Source organism: Panicum virgatum, chromosome 9K (assembly GCF_016808335.1).
Source record: "Panicum virgatum strain AP13 chromosome 9K, P.virgatum_v5, whole genome shotgun sequence".
Taxonomy (NCBI): Eukaryota; Viridiplantae; Streptophyta; class Magnoliopsida; order Poales; family Poaceae; genus Panicum; species Panicum virgatum.
The window spans coordinates 61,933,106-61,947,734 of NC_053144.1; the positions used below are offsets into that span (position 1 = coordinate 61,933,106).

The 14,629-nt window shown below is 56.0% G+C and overlaps 1 protein-coding gene across 1 annotated transcript; it reads right to left on the bottom strand.

Annotated features, from left to right (window-relative positions):
• Nucleotides 1-10,631: 10,631 nt before the first annotated feature.
• LOC120646761 (leucine-rich repeat receptor-like serine/threonine-protein kinase BAM2) lies at nucleotides 10,632-14,271 on the bottom strand. The gene is made up of 2 exons (XM_039923215.1): nucleotides 11,640-14,271; nucleotides 10,632-11,259 (listed from the first exon to the last, which is right to left on the bottom strand). The coding sequence occupies exons 1-2, from the start codon at nucleotides 14,203-14,205 to the stop codon at nucleotides 10,826-10,828; spliced, it is 3,000 nt and encodes a 999-aa protein (XP_039779149.1). The 5' UTR covers nucleotides 14,206-14,271; the 3' UTR covers nucleotides 10,632-10,825.
• Between the last annotated feature and the right edge of the window lie 358 nt (nucleotides 14,272-14,629).

Sequence of the window (14,629 nt, forward strand, 5' to 3'; positions counted from 1 at the left end):
CCTGACAAAAAGGTTGCCCGTCTGCTTAGCACAAAGCCGGAGCGCGATTGGTGCATCTGTCCGGGCGCTTTGGGAAGATCTGAAGCCATGGAATGTCTGGCGTCCTTGTCGCCTCCGGCCCTCCAGGCCAAGCCACCGGCAAAACCTCACATCACCAGCTAAAAAAGTGCCCCTCCCTGCCCACCCCTTGCCTGCCGCTTAAGCAAGTGCACAGGCTGATAGGCGATTAGTTTAATTAACGAGATGATGGGGTCAGTCAGGACTGCTAAGCAAAGTGCAGCAAGTGAGGAGGGCGCGTTTAGTTACCAAAAATTTTCACCTCGAAATTTGTGTCTCTCCTTTTGGACACGTGTATGGAGTAGTGTATGGAGTACTAAATGTAGTTAAACAAAAAAACTAATTGCACAGTTTGGATGTACACGGCGAGATGAATCTTTTGAGCCTAATTAGTGCATGATTAGCCATAAGTGCTACAGTAACACACTTGTGCTAATGATGCGGTCAAAGGCCTCAAAAGATTCGTCTCGCGGTTTCCAGGTGAGTTTTGAAATTAGTTTTTTAATTAGTGTCCGAAAAGTCCTCCCGACATCTGGTAAAACTGTTGATTTGACAACAAAAATTTTTTGATTTGGGAACTAAACGCGCCCATAATCTAGTGCTACAGCCGCCACTCGGACATGACACGTAGGATGGTACGTCTGCCGGGACCCACGGAATTGCGGTTGCCTGCACCTGCGTGCGTGTATGATTGAGGCGCGCACATGGAAGCATCAGCTCGCGGGACGCAGCACTCATGCTCAGTTGCTCGCTCCCCGGTTCACCAAGTCACCAGAGGGAAATTTGCAAACAACGCACAGCAACTGGGAGAGAGTACGCTAGGTTACTACAGTGGTGCTAATGTTCAGAGGTAGCTGCTGCCTGCTGCTCTCATTTTTTTTCAGGTGCGCTTGCACTGTACCCTGCACTGCAGCTGCAGCCGCAGCCTGGCTCGTTCCCTCTCCATTTCTATTGTTCATCCCATGCCATGCTCTGATGCCCGGCTCGTATCTGCCCATGGCACAGTGGCGATCCTGTGGCAGCGGTGCCTGATTTCCACGAGTAATTTGGAGGCTGCCGCACGGCCGCTTTTGGGGGTCGGCGTGGCCGCTCCTCCCATTTTGGAATTGGGTCAGTTGGATCCATGCCACTACAATTTCATGATTTTTGATTTCATGTTGAAATCGATGTCATTGAGTGGTATGATTTTCAACGTAAAATCCAATTTCACGGAGTTGTGGTGGCATGAATCGAATTTTCCCTTTGGAATTTCCTGGTGGTCGCAGGTAGACTTGCCGATGCAGTGCAGCAGGAGGCTTTGTTATCCAAGCGCGAAAGGTTCGTGCGGGCACGTGTGGGCGTGTGGGCTTTGTGCCTTGCGCGTGCCCGTCAGTAGTGACAGGGGGAAGAGGATAACAGCGAGGTTAAAGAGAGAACATTTCTCGGCAGGAGCGGCGGAGCTTGCTAGTTAATTGGGATTCAGTATTCAGAGAAGATGCAGCAGCGGGTTCTGAACCTGCACTGAAAGCCTGAAACGATGCGTTTGGGGGAGTGGATGCCACATGCCCGGAAGCCAGACCTGAGACGTAGCTGTTGGCAGCCACCGAAAGGTGCGCTAGGCCAGACGGTAGATTCCAGCTTCCAACCGGCAAGCTTCCACGGCAAATCTATCGGCTATACATGGCGATTCAGTGACAACCGCACACCTCGCGTGTTGACTCTCTGGTGGTTTACTTCCTCCAGAAAAAAAAAAGGCTAGCAAAATGCCAAAAAGAAAAATGTAGAGTTGGACCTTGCAATGCGTCGCCAAATGAGCAATGACAAAAACCCCTGGTTTGAAGCTGAAATCTTGGTTCCGTGCAACACGCAGTGCCCGTCGGTACTGGGTGCTGTTGACAAAAGAGAAGATACGGAACCCTAACCCGATACTCCTATACTCACTACTAACTCCTAATAACTCCAGTAAAAAAAACTCCTAATAGCTTGTAGTTGTAGGATAGACACCATGCATTTCACCAACCATTTTGAAAGCAGCATCTCGGAAAGGAAACCGACAGCAGTGGAGTGGTACGAGCCGGAAGCGGATGGGTTTGGCCCTTCCGGGGCGTCACGGTCCGGCGCCCGGAGCCCCCCCGGAAGCGGCTCCGGGACAAACGAGCTTTGCCGCTGGCCGCCTGGGAATGGGATCGGCGGCACGCGACGCCGACGGTAGGCGGAGGCCCCAACTGTTGGCATCGATCGATCGCACTCCGGGTCCGGTGGTCGCGCGCCAGGCCGCCAGCTCGCTGGGCCGCGGACCACGCCGCCCCGCCGCCGCAGATCCGCGCGCACCAGCCCATGGCTCCGTGTTCCCCTTCACCAGATCGACGTCCTCGTCGTCAGCGGACGTGTGGTGGTGGTCCGCGGCGCGCGCCGCCGCCGTGGCAAAACAGCCAGATGCCCCAATCGACATGGCAGGCGCGTGTGAATGTGGGTGGATCCGTGGATGGGGGAAAAAGCCAAATCGAGCGCATGGAAACGCGAGCGTTCGAGCTCCTGCGAGACCACACCATGCCGGCCAAAGGAGAGGAGCAGAGCCCAGAGCTAGCCGTGCCAGCGGTTCGCCTCCGACGACCCACCCGTGGCGCCCCGGCGCCAGGCACAAAGAGCAGGACGCCCCTGCGTGCCCCTAGCAAGAGACGCGCCCGATTGCAGCCCGCCGCGCAAACAGCGCGTCCGCTTCCGGGCAAGTTGCCGGCCCCGCGCCCATGACTTCGCGAGCATCGGCCGGCGCGCACGATAGCCGCGCACAGGGACAGGGCGCGTACGGGGCGCCGCTCGTTGCTCCTGTCTGAGCAATCGGCTCTGGCCGCGGCCGGCGTGGAGTGCGCGGCGCCGGCGAGCAACAGGGCCCAGGTGTGCGGCGCGTGCGTGCGTGGAGCCGAGACATGTGTACTTGCGTGTACCGGAAAGCCGGTCCACTAGCACCAGGATTCTGCCCGCCTGCGTCGTGCAAGGTCTGGCCGGCCGGATGGACGGGCACTGGGCGCTGCCCGACGTGGGTGGGGGGGGGGGGGGGGGGGGGGGGGGGGGGGGGGGGGGGCGAAGCGTTGCTGCACAGTGGCCAGCAGCACTAGCTCGGTCGGACGGCGAAAGGGGAAGCTGGAGCTAGTGCAGTCGACTATTCGTTCGGACAGCCATAGGAACCGTGGTGACGGGGGTGGGGTAGACATGGGGGCGAAGCGTTCCTCCCTCGGATGTGTCAAGAGGAACGCTCCAAATCCCGCGGGCAAAAGGGACACCTGCTTGTACGAAGCAGAGCACAGTCGATCACGATCACGCGCCATTTTTTTATCGAAAATGCGAGTTGCGCTTTTTGTATTAAGATAGAAGAAAACGACCCAAGTTATACAACGCGCCACAACTTCATGCACTGGCCCACCTTTTGTTAGATTACAAGATAAAAACCTAGGTCTACAACTGTCACGACCCCAAATGTAAAAACATGCTTAGCATGTTAACCACATCATCATGAGCATCATTAGTGCATAATAAAGCATCTTGTGCACGTGTGTTTGGTTTTAAAATTTAATTTCAGGTACGTTTGATTTTGTGCTTGTTAAGAAAGTTCAAATTTTACTATGCAACTTGACCTCCAAAAATTTTATTTAAATACTAGATTTCAAATGTTGATTTAAAAATATTTTTGCAAGATTTTATGACTTTTGAACCGAGGCACAAAATTCAAGGAAATTTCAAAAATAGACTCTTTGTTCTTTTTGTTGTGACCAAATTATAACAGATTTTTGAGTGATTCTTGTTCCATTGTGTTCTTAGTGATTTTATCTATCTCCAATAAAACTTTAGTGAATTTTTGAGCTAAGAAACATCTCCGTTTTGAATTTCAAACTTGCCTCCTTTCTTTTCCTCGCCCGGGCCTACCTGTCAGCCTCTTCTTCTCCTCCTCCTCTCTGTTTTTCCGCTCAGCGCGCCGCGGCACGCGTCGCCCGTCGCCGGCGTCCATCCTCGCACCACGTGCCGGCCATCCTCGTGTTCCATGCCACCCCCTCCCTCCTCTCATCGCCCCAATATTCAGCCCCGGCCCCGTTCCCCCCAACCCTAACCCTATCCGCTCCCCACCCGCCATGGACGCCACGGTCCGAGCTCCTTCGCCGCCGCGGTTTGTCGCCGTCGGTGAGTCTCCCATCGATTCTTCACGGGGGAAGCATCTCCTACCCCTCCTCCTCCGATTCCGGCGCTAACCCGGCCTTCTCCCTCACCGCACAGCGCCGCCGCCGCTCGCCTCGGCCCGCCGCCGCTCGTCGCCGTTACACCGCCGCCTCGCCGCCGCTCCTCGCCTGCATCACCGCCGGTGAGGCTCGCCGCCACCACCTCCATCCCGTGCGCGCCTCCCCTGGCCGCTCCGGCCCCGCCTCCGCCGTGCCGCCTTGCGCCGCGCTCGCCGTGGGCGCGCTCACGCCCGGGTCAAGGCCACCCGGCTGCCTTGACTTGGCCCGGGGGAGCCGCTGACCCGTGGGGCCCGCCTGTCAGCGCCTGGGCTGGCCCTGCGGGGTGCATCTAGCAATTTCTAGCGTATTTCTTTGTGCAGCAATCTTGAACAATTTGTAGAAATTCATGTATAGCTCCAAAAATTATGAAACTTGTTTTGTTGGATTCCTCTAATTTAGATGTACTCAGGAAAAATATTTTTTTGCATGTTACTTTTCTGTAGATTTATCTTGCAAAAGTGAGTTTATTGCTTAGTTATTTGTATACTGCTCTAAAAATGTCAAACCAAATTTTGTTAGACTCCTTGTGAGGTTTAGTTTTCAGTGGTACAACTTGTTCACATGTTTGCTTGCTGGTTGTTAGGGTTTTATTTCGATTTCGTGCTTGCTGTCCAAAAGGTGGTTTATTATAGAACTTTGTGCAGGAAAGTGATAAAATGGTAAAACCAGTTCTGTTAGCTTTTTTTTCATGCCTAGTATCTAAGATAATTTTCTTGGATTTGTTTAGTTTAGTTTGCATTCCTTTTCTGTTTTACTTTGTTTAGAGTGGCTGAAAACTGTTATATTCATGGTTATTTATAGGAAAATGCTTTTGCTGCAGAACCAATTTTCATGAGTTCCTTATAATGTTCTTTGCTTGATCAATTTAATTTGTGATTTATTCTTTCTGTATAAAGTTTATTTGCTAATTCTTGATCTAGCTTTTCTGTTCGCGTGTACGATAGTGATTGTTTGTCGTCGCGTGTGTTATGTTTGTGCATCATCGCATATGTGCCATTCATTATGCATGTCTTATCACCCTTGCATAATCTAGGGTATCACACTAATGCATGCATTTCATTTCGTGCATAGCATTTCTTGCACAATTATGGCATCATGCTAATTCTGGCATCTCATTCATGCATTATAGTGACTGAACCGTCGGAGAACGAACCTGTTGAGCCCGCTGAGTCCATGGAGCCTGAACCCGGAGTCTAGTTCATGGTCGAGCCCGAAGTTAACCAAGGCAAGCAGCTAAGCATAATCCCTTGCACCTATTTAATTTGATTAGTTTAGTTATCTCACTTGGGTATTGTTGGGTTATATGTATACTATGTACGTATTACATTCTGGTACCTATTTTCATGCATTCTCCTTCCTTGATTCGTTTATTCATTTCCTTGGCACCAATTAGACAGTTAATAACTTAACCTGACTAGATGCTTAGCCCTGCTTAGAATACTCATTTTGCTCGCTAGACAGGAATGGTTTGGAGGATCACACTTACCGATAATCCTTGATCGCACTGGTTCGGTTTGGGTGGTGATGAAGTGGGAGTACCGAGATTCGAGCGGAATGTTAGGGCCTCGAGAATGAAGTCGCATGGGCATAGTCCGCTTGGATCGATTAAGGACCGAGTGGACGACGTCGGATTTGAGCACCTTTCCGTGCTACCACATATCCAATATAATGGAACAGATAAGCCAATTACCTTCTTTGACTTGATCATTGATGTGCAGTCCTAGATACGTGGCTACGGGCTTTGCAGAGAGGCTTAGTGTGTCCCCAGGTGGACTTATGAGTAGGAAAGTTTAGAGATGTCCCTGGTGGAACTAAGTCTCTACTCGTAATCTAGGTGTGAGGTTCAATGATCGAGCCATGTTGGGAACGGTTGACGCGAGTACTCCCTTATCCAACTTTGGCCGGTTGGGTGAGTCACATGGTCCTCGCATCGTGTGGGTAAAGTAGTACACCCTTGCAAGGTCTTAATCAATTCGAATTGCCGCGCTCTCGGTTATGAGCAAGCTCTTTAACCCATGAACTCCTCATAGAATATCGTTTATGCTGAGAATGGTTCGTGTTACAGCTATGATAGTTATAGATTATGTTACTCTCTTAATCAACTAAAAGTGTTTGGGGTTGGCAAGATTAATTAATTCTGATAGGTGATAGTGTAGAGAGCTAATGCTTATGCAATAATTACTTAACCTTAAAGCTTTTACTTGAGCCATTGCATGATCCTTGTATATGTAATCGCGTAAGTCTTGCGAGTACCTTTTGTACTCAGGTTGCTTTCTAAACCTAGTTGCAGGTGAGCCCGAAGTGGTGTTCGGCCACTTCTACCCCGCTAATCCAAATGCGGGGGAGGAGTAGGTTGTTGTGGCTGTGATGATGTCCTTGAGCAAAGCATCATTATCTTAGGTATGTTTTTTCGTAATCGAACTCCGTGAGAGCATGTAAATATAATAATCTTTAAGTTTCTTTATTTAGAAGATGGTTTCCGTGAGCCCAAGGCTGGTAGTGGAAGTTAGCTGAACCCTCCTATATCAAACTTGTAATTTTAAGTGTGTAAAACTGCTCTTTGTGGATCAGCGGTAATGTATGCGCTTGTATAACGGTACGTGTGCTTAATCCTGGGAATGTGGCAAACACGTACCGGGACTACCGGGTTTGCTCTCGTTCTAGGTAAATTGTGTTGATTAAGTGCCTCTAAGGTGTGGATTAGCGCGTGGCGTGTCGAGAGACGGACACGTGCTAGCCCTCAACTTAAAGGATTAATCAATAATTTCACCTAAACCGAGTGCAAATTGGGCGGTTCTCACAACAACTTGCAACTCAAAAACTGACTACTCACTAACTAAATAACCTGAACAACCGAACTCTGTCGCAGCCACCGTCTCAAGCAGCAGCAGAGATGGCTCTACGCCGCCCCGCTGCTGAGCTTACCCTAGTGTTGAGGAATAGCTCCTTGATCGCTGAAAGGTATTTCGGCCGAAGAAAAGCCTTGAACACGGCATCACTGAACAGTATTTACGATCACGCGCAATGATTAATGATCAGTATTATTGTTCCGGGGGCGTCTATTCATCGCCTTCTGCGATTGGAAGGCATCCAATCGCAGAATCGAGCGCCGCCTCCGCCGCCGCCCTCCACCGCCGCCACGCTAACCGAGCCCGCCACCGCGCCGCCTAGCCACCGCCGCGTCGTCTTCTCTTCGCCCCCGCCGCCGGCACCGGCCGGCCGGCGGCGCTCCCGCGCCGCCGTGCCCTCCGCCGGCCGAACCACCTCCGCCACCCCCGGCCCCCTCCTCTAGGTCCGGTGGCCATTGGAGCCCTGGCAACCCGGAACCTAAAGGCCGCCGCCGCCCTCCACCACCCCGGCAGCCGGCGACCTCGCCGCCGGCTGCTCCGCCCACCTACCACCCCTCCCCGGCCAACCCTCCCTCTTCCCTAGCTTGCAACCCCGCCGGTGGCCGTCCCCCAAACCCCTGCTCGAGGATGAAGATGAACAGGAGGCGCCGGCGGCTTCTGCGACGCGACGGCTCCCACCCGCACGCGCGTTAAATATACACGGTGATTGTTCCTCAGATAGCACGTAGTACGCCTGTTTGATCGGGTAAGGGTAACAAAAGGCGGCGTCGCAGAGGGTCACCCAAACCTAACCGCAATTAATCTGAACCCTCACCTGGGATCTGCAGCTGAGACAAACTGACAGCCAGCCCCTGCACGGGCACCGTACGACAACGACTCGACCGCACATTGCTGCAGCTCCCGTCTTGTTCGGTCGTCGACGCATGGATTTTTTATAGAGTATAAAAGGATTAGATTATTTTGAATTTTTCTCCAGCAAAAGGATGATGAGTAGTTAGGAGTAGTAGTCTTGTTGCATCGTGGTGTGGACACAGTCCGTCTATGCTCTACAGTCTACGCACGAGGTGCATACACCATACACCACATGACGACGAGCTTCGCTGCCCGCGTACAGGACCAGGACAAAACAATGCAGCGAGTCCGGGCCGCGAGAGAATCCCCCCATGGTAACCTAGGCTCAGCCCCATTGGCTAGGACTCGTAAAGCCAAGACAAGGAAATTACCAGACGACCATGGCATTGGCATTGGCATGGCGCGCCCTCGCTCGCGCACAGCGACGTACGCTGGCCAAGGCAAAAAGCCCTAGCGTCACGTCAATGCATCTCGCGAGGCGACACGCCGCGGCCGCCCCGTCTGGTCCGGGTCCAGGCACGAATCATCCGCCCGTCGACCCCTCCGTCCTCTCCCCCACCGTCTTCGTCGAGCGATCGACCGGCGATCGACGGCCCCGGCGGCGATGCCGATGCCTTTGCCCGCTGCATCTGCATCCCCTCCCACCATAGTCGTCCCATCGTCCGAGCGCGACGCGACCGGCCACGGCGCAGGACGGCGACGGCTCGTGCATGCATGCTGCGGCGCCACAGAGCAGACGACGACAGACACTGCCAACTTGCCAATGCGAGGGCCTAGCTACGTGATCCGCGTCGCGTCGTGCTCCCGTGCTCCGCGGCCGGCACGCCGTGCCTTCCTTCCGCCGCGCGCGCTGGCCGTGGCCGACCGGTCGACGCCAAGAGCCCGTGGTCGGCTCCCACGGCGGGGAGAGTGGCGGGGCCGGACGGAGCCAAGCGAGCGAGACAAAAGGAAAAGTTGGCGTGTCTTGGCTCGAGGGGGGAACTAGACTTGATGTGGCTCGCGGCCTAGGTCGCCCAAGGAGCGGCCGGCCGTGTCCCTTACCCCGGTTCGCTGCTCCATCCATGAATTCGTCGTCTATATCTAGCTAGCACTGTGGTAGATTGGATTCACCGCGAGTATGCCGTATGCCTTTGTGCATGTGTAGCCAATAGAGAGAGACCGGTGGATTTACAGCTCAATGATTGAACCGTACGTGCGTGTAATTGTGCATGTATTCACTGAGTAATAGCGAATCGTCAGCTGCTAGGCCAATCCAAGCACAAAGCCCTCATCACCTGTCAGCTGGATCCATCCATCCTACGCGCCGAGGAAGGTCCTGTTGGTAGCAAGAGTTGCTCCGAGATGATGGCCTTGGAGGCAGCAAGCAAGTGTTGTTGGGTACAACGGCCACAGGTGTCATTGTTGTTAGTTGTTGTCTTAGCCTCGCTCTGTCTTCACCATTTCGTTGAGCTGCTGTGGACCACAGATACTACTATGTGTACATCCGTGTGCTCAACCAGACAACCACTCGACGGTGGTGCTCGTAAATGGAACTGTCCAAATCGGAAGAGGTCGCTGTTGGTGGGGGGCGATTGCAGACGGCCGGCCCCACCAGCTTTGCATCTTGACGTACGTACGATAGAGGGCATCGTCTCGGATCACCAGCTGCCAGTTCCTCCTCTACTAGCACGTCGCTGTACCTAATTAGCGGCTGCAGAAACCAATCAGAAGAAAGGGGGCCGGCCATTCGTTCTTAAGAGGGGCGCGAAGGATAGTCGTGGCTCGTGAACCTGTGACCGGGGCCGCCGCTCGGGCACCCACGGCGAAGATGAGGAGATTCTTCGGCCGTACGGCCGCGGCGGCAACCCCGTGACTAATCGACGAGAGACGAGTGACCCGACCCGACCTGACCATACAACACGAGCCGAAAGCCTGAAACGCACGCACGAATCTCACCGCGCGCCCGCCCTTGGTTCGCCGGCTCGCCTCGTGCAGGTGCAAGGATAGCAACAGCGCCCGCGCACTCACGTCGCGGCCAGCCCCCTGGCCATGCCGTCCGGCGCTGCAGCTGCGACTACGTGTTCAGTCACCCACCCCCATCACGTCACGCGCTGCTGGCCGGGCCGGCCTGGCGCCCTCGCCCAGTCGGCGCTGGCCAGCCCACAGCACGGAACGGTCAGGGGTTCCTCAAAAGGTCCCAGGCCTGCGCCTGCGTGCGTGCCTCGACCTCGCCTCCGACCCCCCCCTGTGCTGCGCCACAGCGGCACCCAGCGGAGCAAACAGTGCGGTGGCATGTTTCGAACGCACGATGCCTGCCGAGCGCGGCGGAACTGAGCGTCTGAGCCTTCACGTGCACGCGCGCGCCCCCGTCTGGATGCCGGAAGCGAGCCGGCAGCAGCGGCAGCGCTGCGCCCTGTGCGGGATAGCAACAGAGGCGGCAGGAGCTCAGCATCAACAATCGTGCGTGCTACTCCTCCCCCTGGCCCCCCTGAGCCCTCCTGACCTGTGGCGTTATAGCGCCTTGCCCCTTGTTGTTACCCTGCACCTGCAGTGGTGCAGTGCAGCACCAAGCGGTCAGCAGGGGGAGCCATTCCCGGCGGCTCGAGCCACCGTGGGTTTCAGAGCTGGACTTGGAAGGTCAAACAGCTTGCTTTGTATACTACATGACACGGAGATTTGTACTAGTTACGAACCGAACATGCTTACATGTTACGTTACCTCTTGCATACACTCGTACCCCTCTCCACGCCCAACACTACACAAGAAAGATACCAGAAAAACTGGGGATGCTACAAAGTACTACTACTAGTACGACCAATTCAATTCCCTCCGGTGCCACTTCTAGATACTAAGAAGATCCTGCTGCGGCGGGGAATCGTGCGGACCTTCCTGCGGCGGCTTCTCCGTGCTCGAGTCCTCCTTCGGCTCGATGACAAGGGGGCCGTCGACGGACGAGGATGTCGGGCCGGGCATGTCGGCCAGGATCTGCACGACCTCGCGCATCCTGGGGCGCTCGACGCTCTGCTCGGCGACGCATAGCATGGCGACATAGAAGACGTGGGTCAGCTCGTACAGCGGCACCGTGGAGAGGCGGGTGTCGGCGATCTTCATCACGCCCTCCTTTTTCGAGCCGGTCACCATCCGCACCCACTGCACGATGTCGACGCCGTCGCCAAACTCCCCGACCGGCTTGCGGCCGGTGATGAGCTCCAGTAGCACGACGCCGAAGCTGTAGACGTCGCTCTTCTCGTCCACCTTGAGCGTGTAGGCGTACTCTGGGGGGGCACAGGGGGAGGAAGGCACATAAGATCACAGCCAACGGTTCCCAATGATGATCCATTAAAACGACAAAGCGACGAAACGGAGCTAATGTTCAGGGGATGTACGGTACAATTGGTGTGCGTGGGACACAGTAAAAGCCACATCAGAGCATATGGAAAGCTATTCTGTTCAGATTTCTACATGACAGACAGAAAGGCTTGTGTTTGAATAATGCAGGTAGCATTTTGCAGCAAATAAAACCTTTCAGATTGAAGAATTTCTGCAGTGAGTTTACTGGGCAGTAACATGGAAAAGTCTGTACAGTGAGCTGAGTATACCAACAGTGAAGCTAAAAAATAAAAATAAAGGCTAGCGGTTTGAGAAGAGGATGTACCAGGAGCGATGTAGCCGTACGAGCCGGCGATGGCGGACATGCACTCGGAGCCGCCGGCGTTGCCGCGGAGGAACTTGGCGAGGCCGAAGTCGGCAACGTGGGCCTCGAAGTCGGCGTCGAGGAGGATGTTGTTGGACTTGACGTCGCGGTGCAGTATCGGCGGCGAGCAGTCGTGGTGCAGGTAGCAGAGGCCCTTGGCCGCCTCCACGGCGATCTTGAACCGCGTCGCCCACTGCAGGTGGCCGCCCTTCTTGCCGTGGAGCACCTCGCCGAGGCTGCCGTTGGGCATGTACTCGTACACCAGCAGGTTCGTCTCCCGGTTGGCCGCGAACCCGAGCAGCCGCACGATGTGCCGGTGCCGGATGCGCCCCAGCGTCTGTATCTCCGCCGAGAAGCCGTAGTCGTCGTGCGCCGCGCCGGCGCGCCCGATGGCCGGCAGCCGCTTCACGGCCACCACCGCGCCGCCCGGCATCGCGCCCTTGTACACTATCCCGGACCCGCCCTTGCCGATCACGTTCTCCTCCTTGAGGCAGTCCAGCACGTCGTCCACGGCGAAGTCCAGCCGCTGGAACGCCGTAAGCCGCCACGCGCGCGCCTCGGCGGACCGCTTCAGCGACCGCGCCTTCAGCACGGCCGCGGCCGCGAAGACGATGGACAGCGCGAGGAGGCCGAGCACCAGGAGGAGCTTGGAGGTGGACGAGAGGGAGCCCAAGCCCGACGTCGCGACGCCGTGGGGGCGGCACGGGGAGAGGAACGCCCCGCAGAGCTCGGCGTTGCCGGCGAAGGAGGTCGCGTTGAAGTAGGCGAACTGCCCGGTGGCCGGGACCTCGCCGGAGAGATTGTTGTAGGAGAAGTCGACGGCTGTCAAGCTCTGCATGCCGGCGATGGCAGGCGGAATCTCCCCTTCCAGCGCGTTGTGGGATACGTTGAGGTAGTTGAGGATGCGGAGGCCAGTGAGCTCCGGCGGGATGCGGCCGGAGAGCTTGTTGCCCGAGAGGTCCAGGAAGGTGAGCAGACGGCATTTGCCGATCGACGGGGGCACTTCGCCGGAAATCAAGTTCCCAGAAAGGTCCGCCTTTGAGAGCTGCTGAAGCTTCCCAATCTCGGGCGGAAGCTCGCCGGACAGCCTGTTCCCGGCGAGCAGTAGCTTCTGCAGTCCCACGAGCCCGCCGATACCGGTCGGTACCTGGCCGGACAGTCGGTTGTTGTACAAGCTGAGCTCCCCGATCGAGGGTGACACCTTCCCAGCTTCGAGCCTGAGCTCGCCGGAGAGCAAATTGTCGTGCAGCTCAATCTGCGTCAGGTTCGGCAAGGTGAACAGCTTTGCCGGTATCGTGCCGTTGAGATAATTCTCTCCCAGCCGAATCCTCGTCAGCGAGGGGCACCCCGCGAGCCCGTCCGGAATGCCGCCGAACAGCGAATTGCCCAGGGCAATGAACGTCTCCAGCCGCTCGCCGGCGCACAGCTCGGAGGGAAGAACGCCGGTGAGCCTGTTGGTGCTCACGTCGACGATCTTCAGCCCGGTCGCCGCCACGCCGAGGTTCGGCGGTATCCCGCCTGTGAAGTTGTTCTCCCACAGCTGCAGAACCTCGAGGTTCGGCAAGTCGCCGAGGAACTCGGGAATCTCACCGGCGAGGCGATTGCGGAAGAGGTTCAGCAGAGTCAAGTTCTTGAGGGACGCGAAGCTCGCTGGGATCGACCCGACGAACAAGTTGTTGGACAGGTCGAGCGATTTCAGCGCCTCCATTGCGCCTATCTCCGTCGGGAGCCTCCCGGACAGGGCGTTGATCTGAAGAAACAGAGTGTCGAGCGACGTGAGGTTCGCCACCTCCAGCGGGATCTCCCCGGAGATGCCGCAGTTGGCCATGTCGAGCCGGACGAGCGCCCGCAGCCTCCCGAGCTCGGGCGGTATCCCGCCGGTGAAGCTGTTGAAGTAGCCCAGGTACAGCTCCCTCAACGTCGTCAGATTGCCGAGCTCCGGCGGTATCTCGCCGGTGAGCTCATTGCCGGAGAGGGCCAGGTAGCGGATACGGCTCCACTGGCCGTAGGAACTCGGGATGCTGCCGGAGAAGAAATTGCCGCCGAGGTGGACGTGGACAAGGTCGGTGAGGTTGGGGAGAGCCGCCGGGAGCGGGCCCGTGAGGTTGTTGTTGTAGAGGTCGAGAACGCGAAGGCTCCTGAGCGACGCGATGATCTCTTCGGGGAAAGTGGAGTTGAGGATGTTGTTGGAGAGGTTGAGCGTCTGGAGGTGCGGGAGGGAGGAGAGCGCGGCGGCCGGGACGGGGCCGGACAGGTTGAGGCCGGAGAGGTCGAGGGAGATGACGCGCCTGTCGGCGGCGTCGCAGGACACGCGCGGCCACGAGCAGAACGCGGTGTCCGGCGTCCAGTGCGTGGCGAGGTAGCCGGAGGGGTCCGCGAGCGCCGCGGAGAGGTTGAGGAGCGCGGCCGCGTACGGGGATGAGGGTGAGTCGACGGCGGCGGCGCAGTGGGTGGAGGTGGCGATGAGGAGGAGGACGGGGAGGAGAAGGGTGGAAGCGGCGGCCGTGGAGGGCGACGCCATCGCCATGGATGGTGTGGTGAGTGGAGTGGGTGTCCGAGCGCTGGAGGACAGCGTGGGTTATAGAGTGTGTTGTTTTCCTTTCGTATTCTTTTCCATGGTGTTTTGTATGTCAGCCTGGGATTTTTTTTAAGAATTCCGATGTGCTCCTGTGCCTTGCTTTTTTTTTTCAAGGCCTGAAGGTTTGGAAAGAAATTCGGTGGGTACTCATTAAGTGTGCTATCTGTTTCAGAAATTCTCTGATTTGATAAACAAACTAATAAAGAAGATGTCAGGCCCTGACGAAGAATGACAGGAACAATGGGGCCATCTGTTTTTAAATAAGTAGGAGTATCTGTCATTCTTTTGTCAAAAAATGAAGCAGGCTCCTCTTCACTAATCTGCCTACTTCTGATATGCTCTATTAGTTACACGAACTGAACTATATCCATCA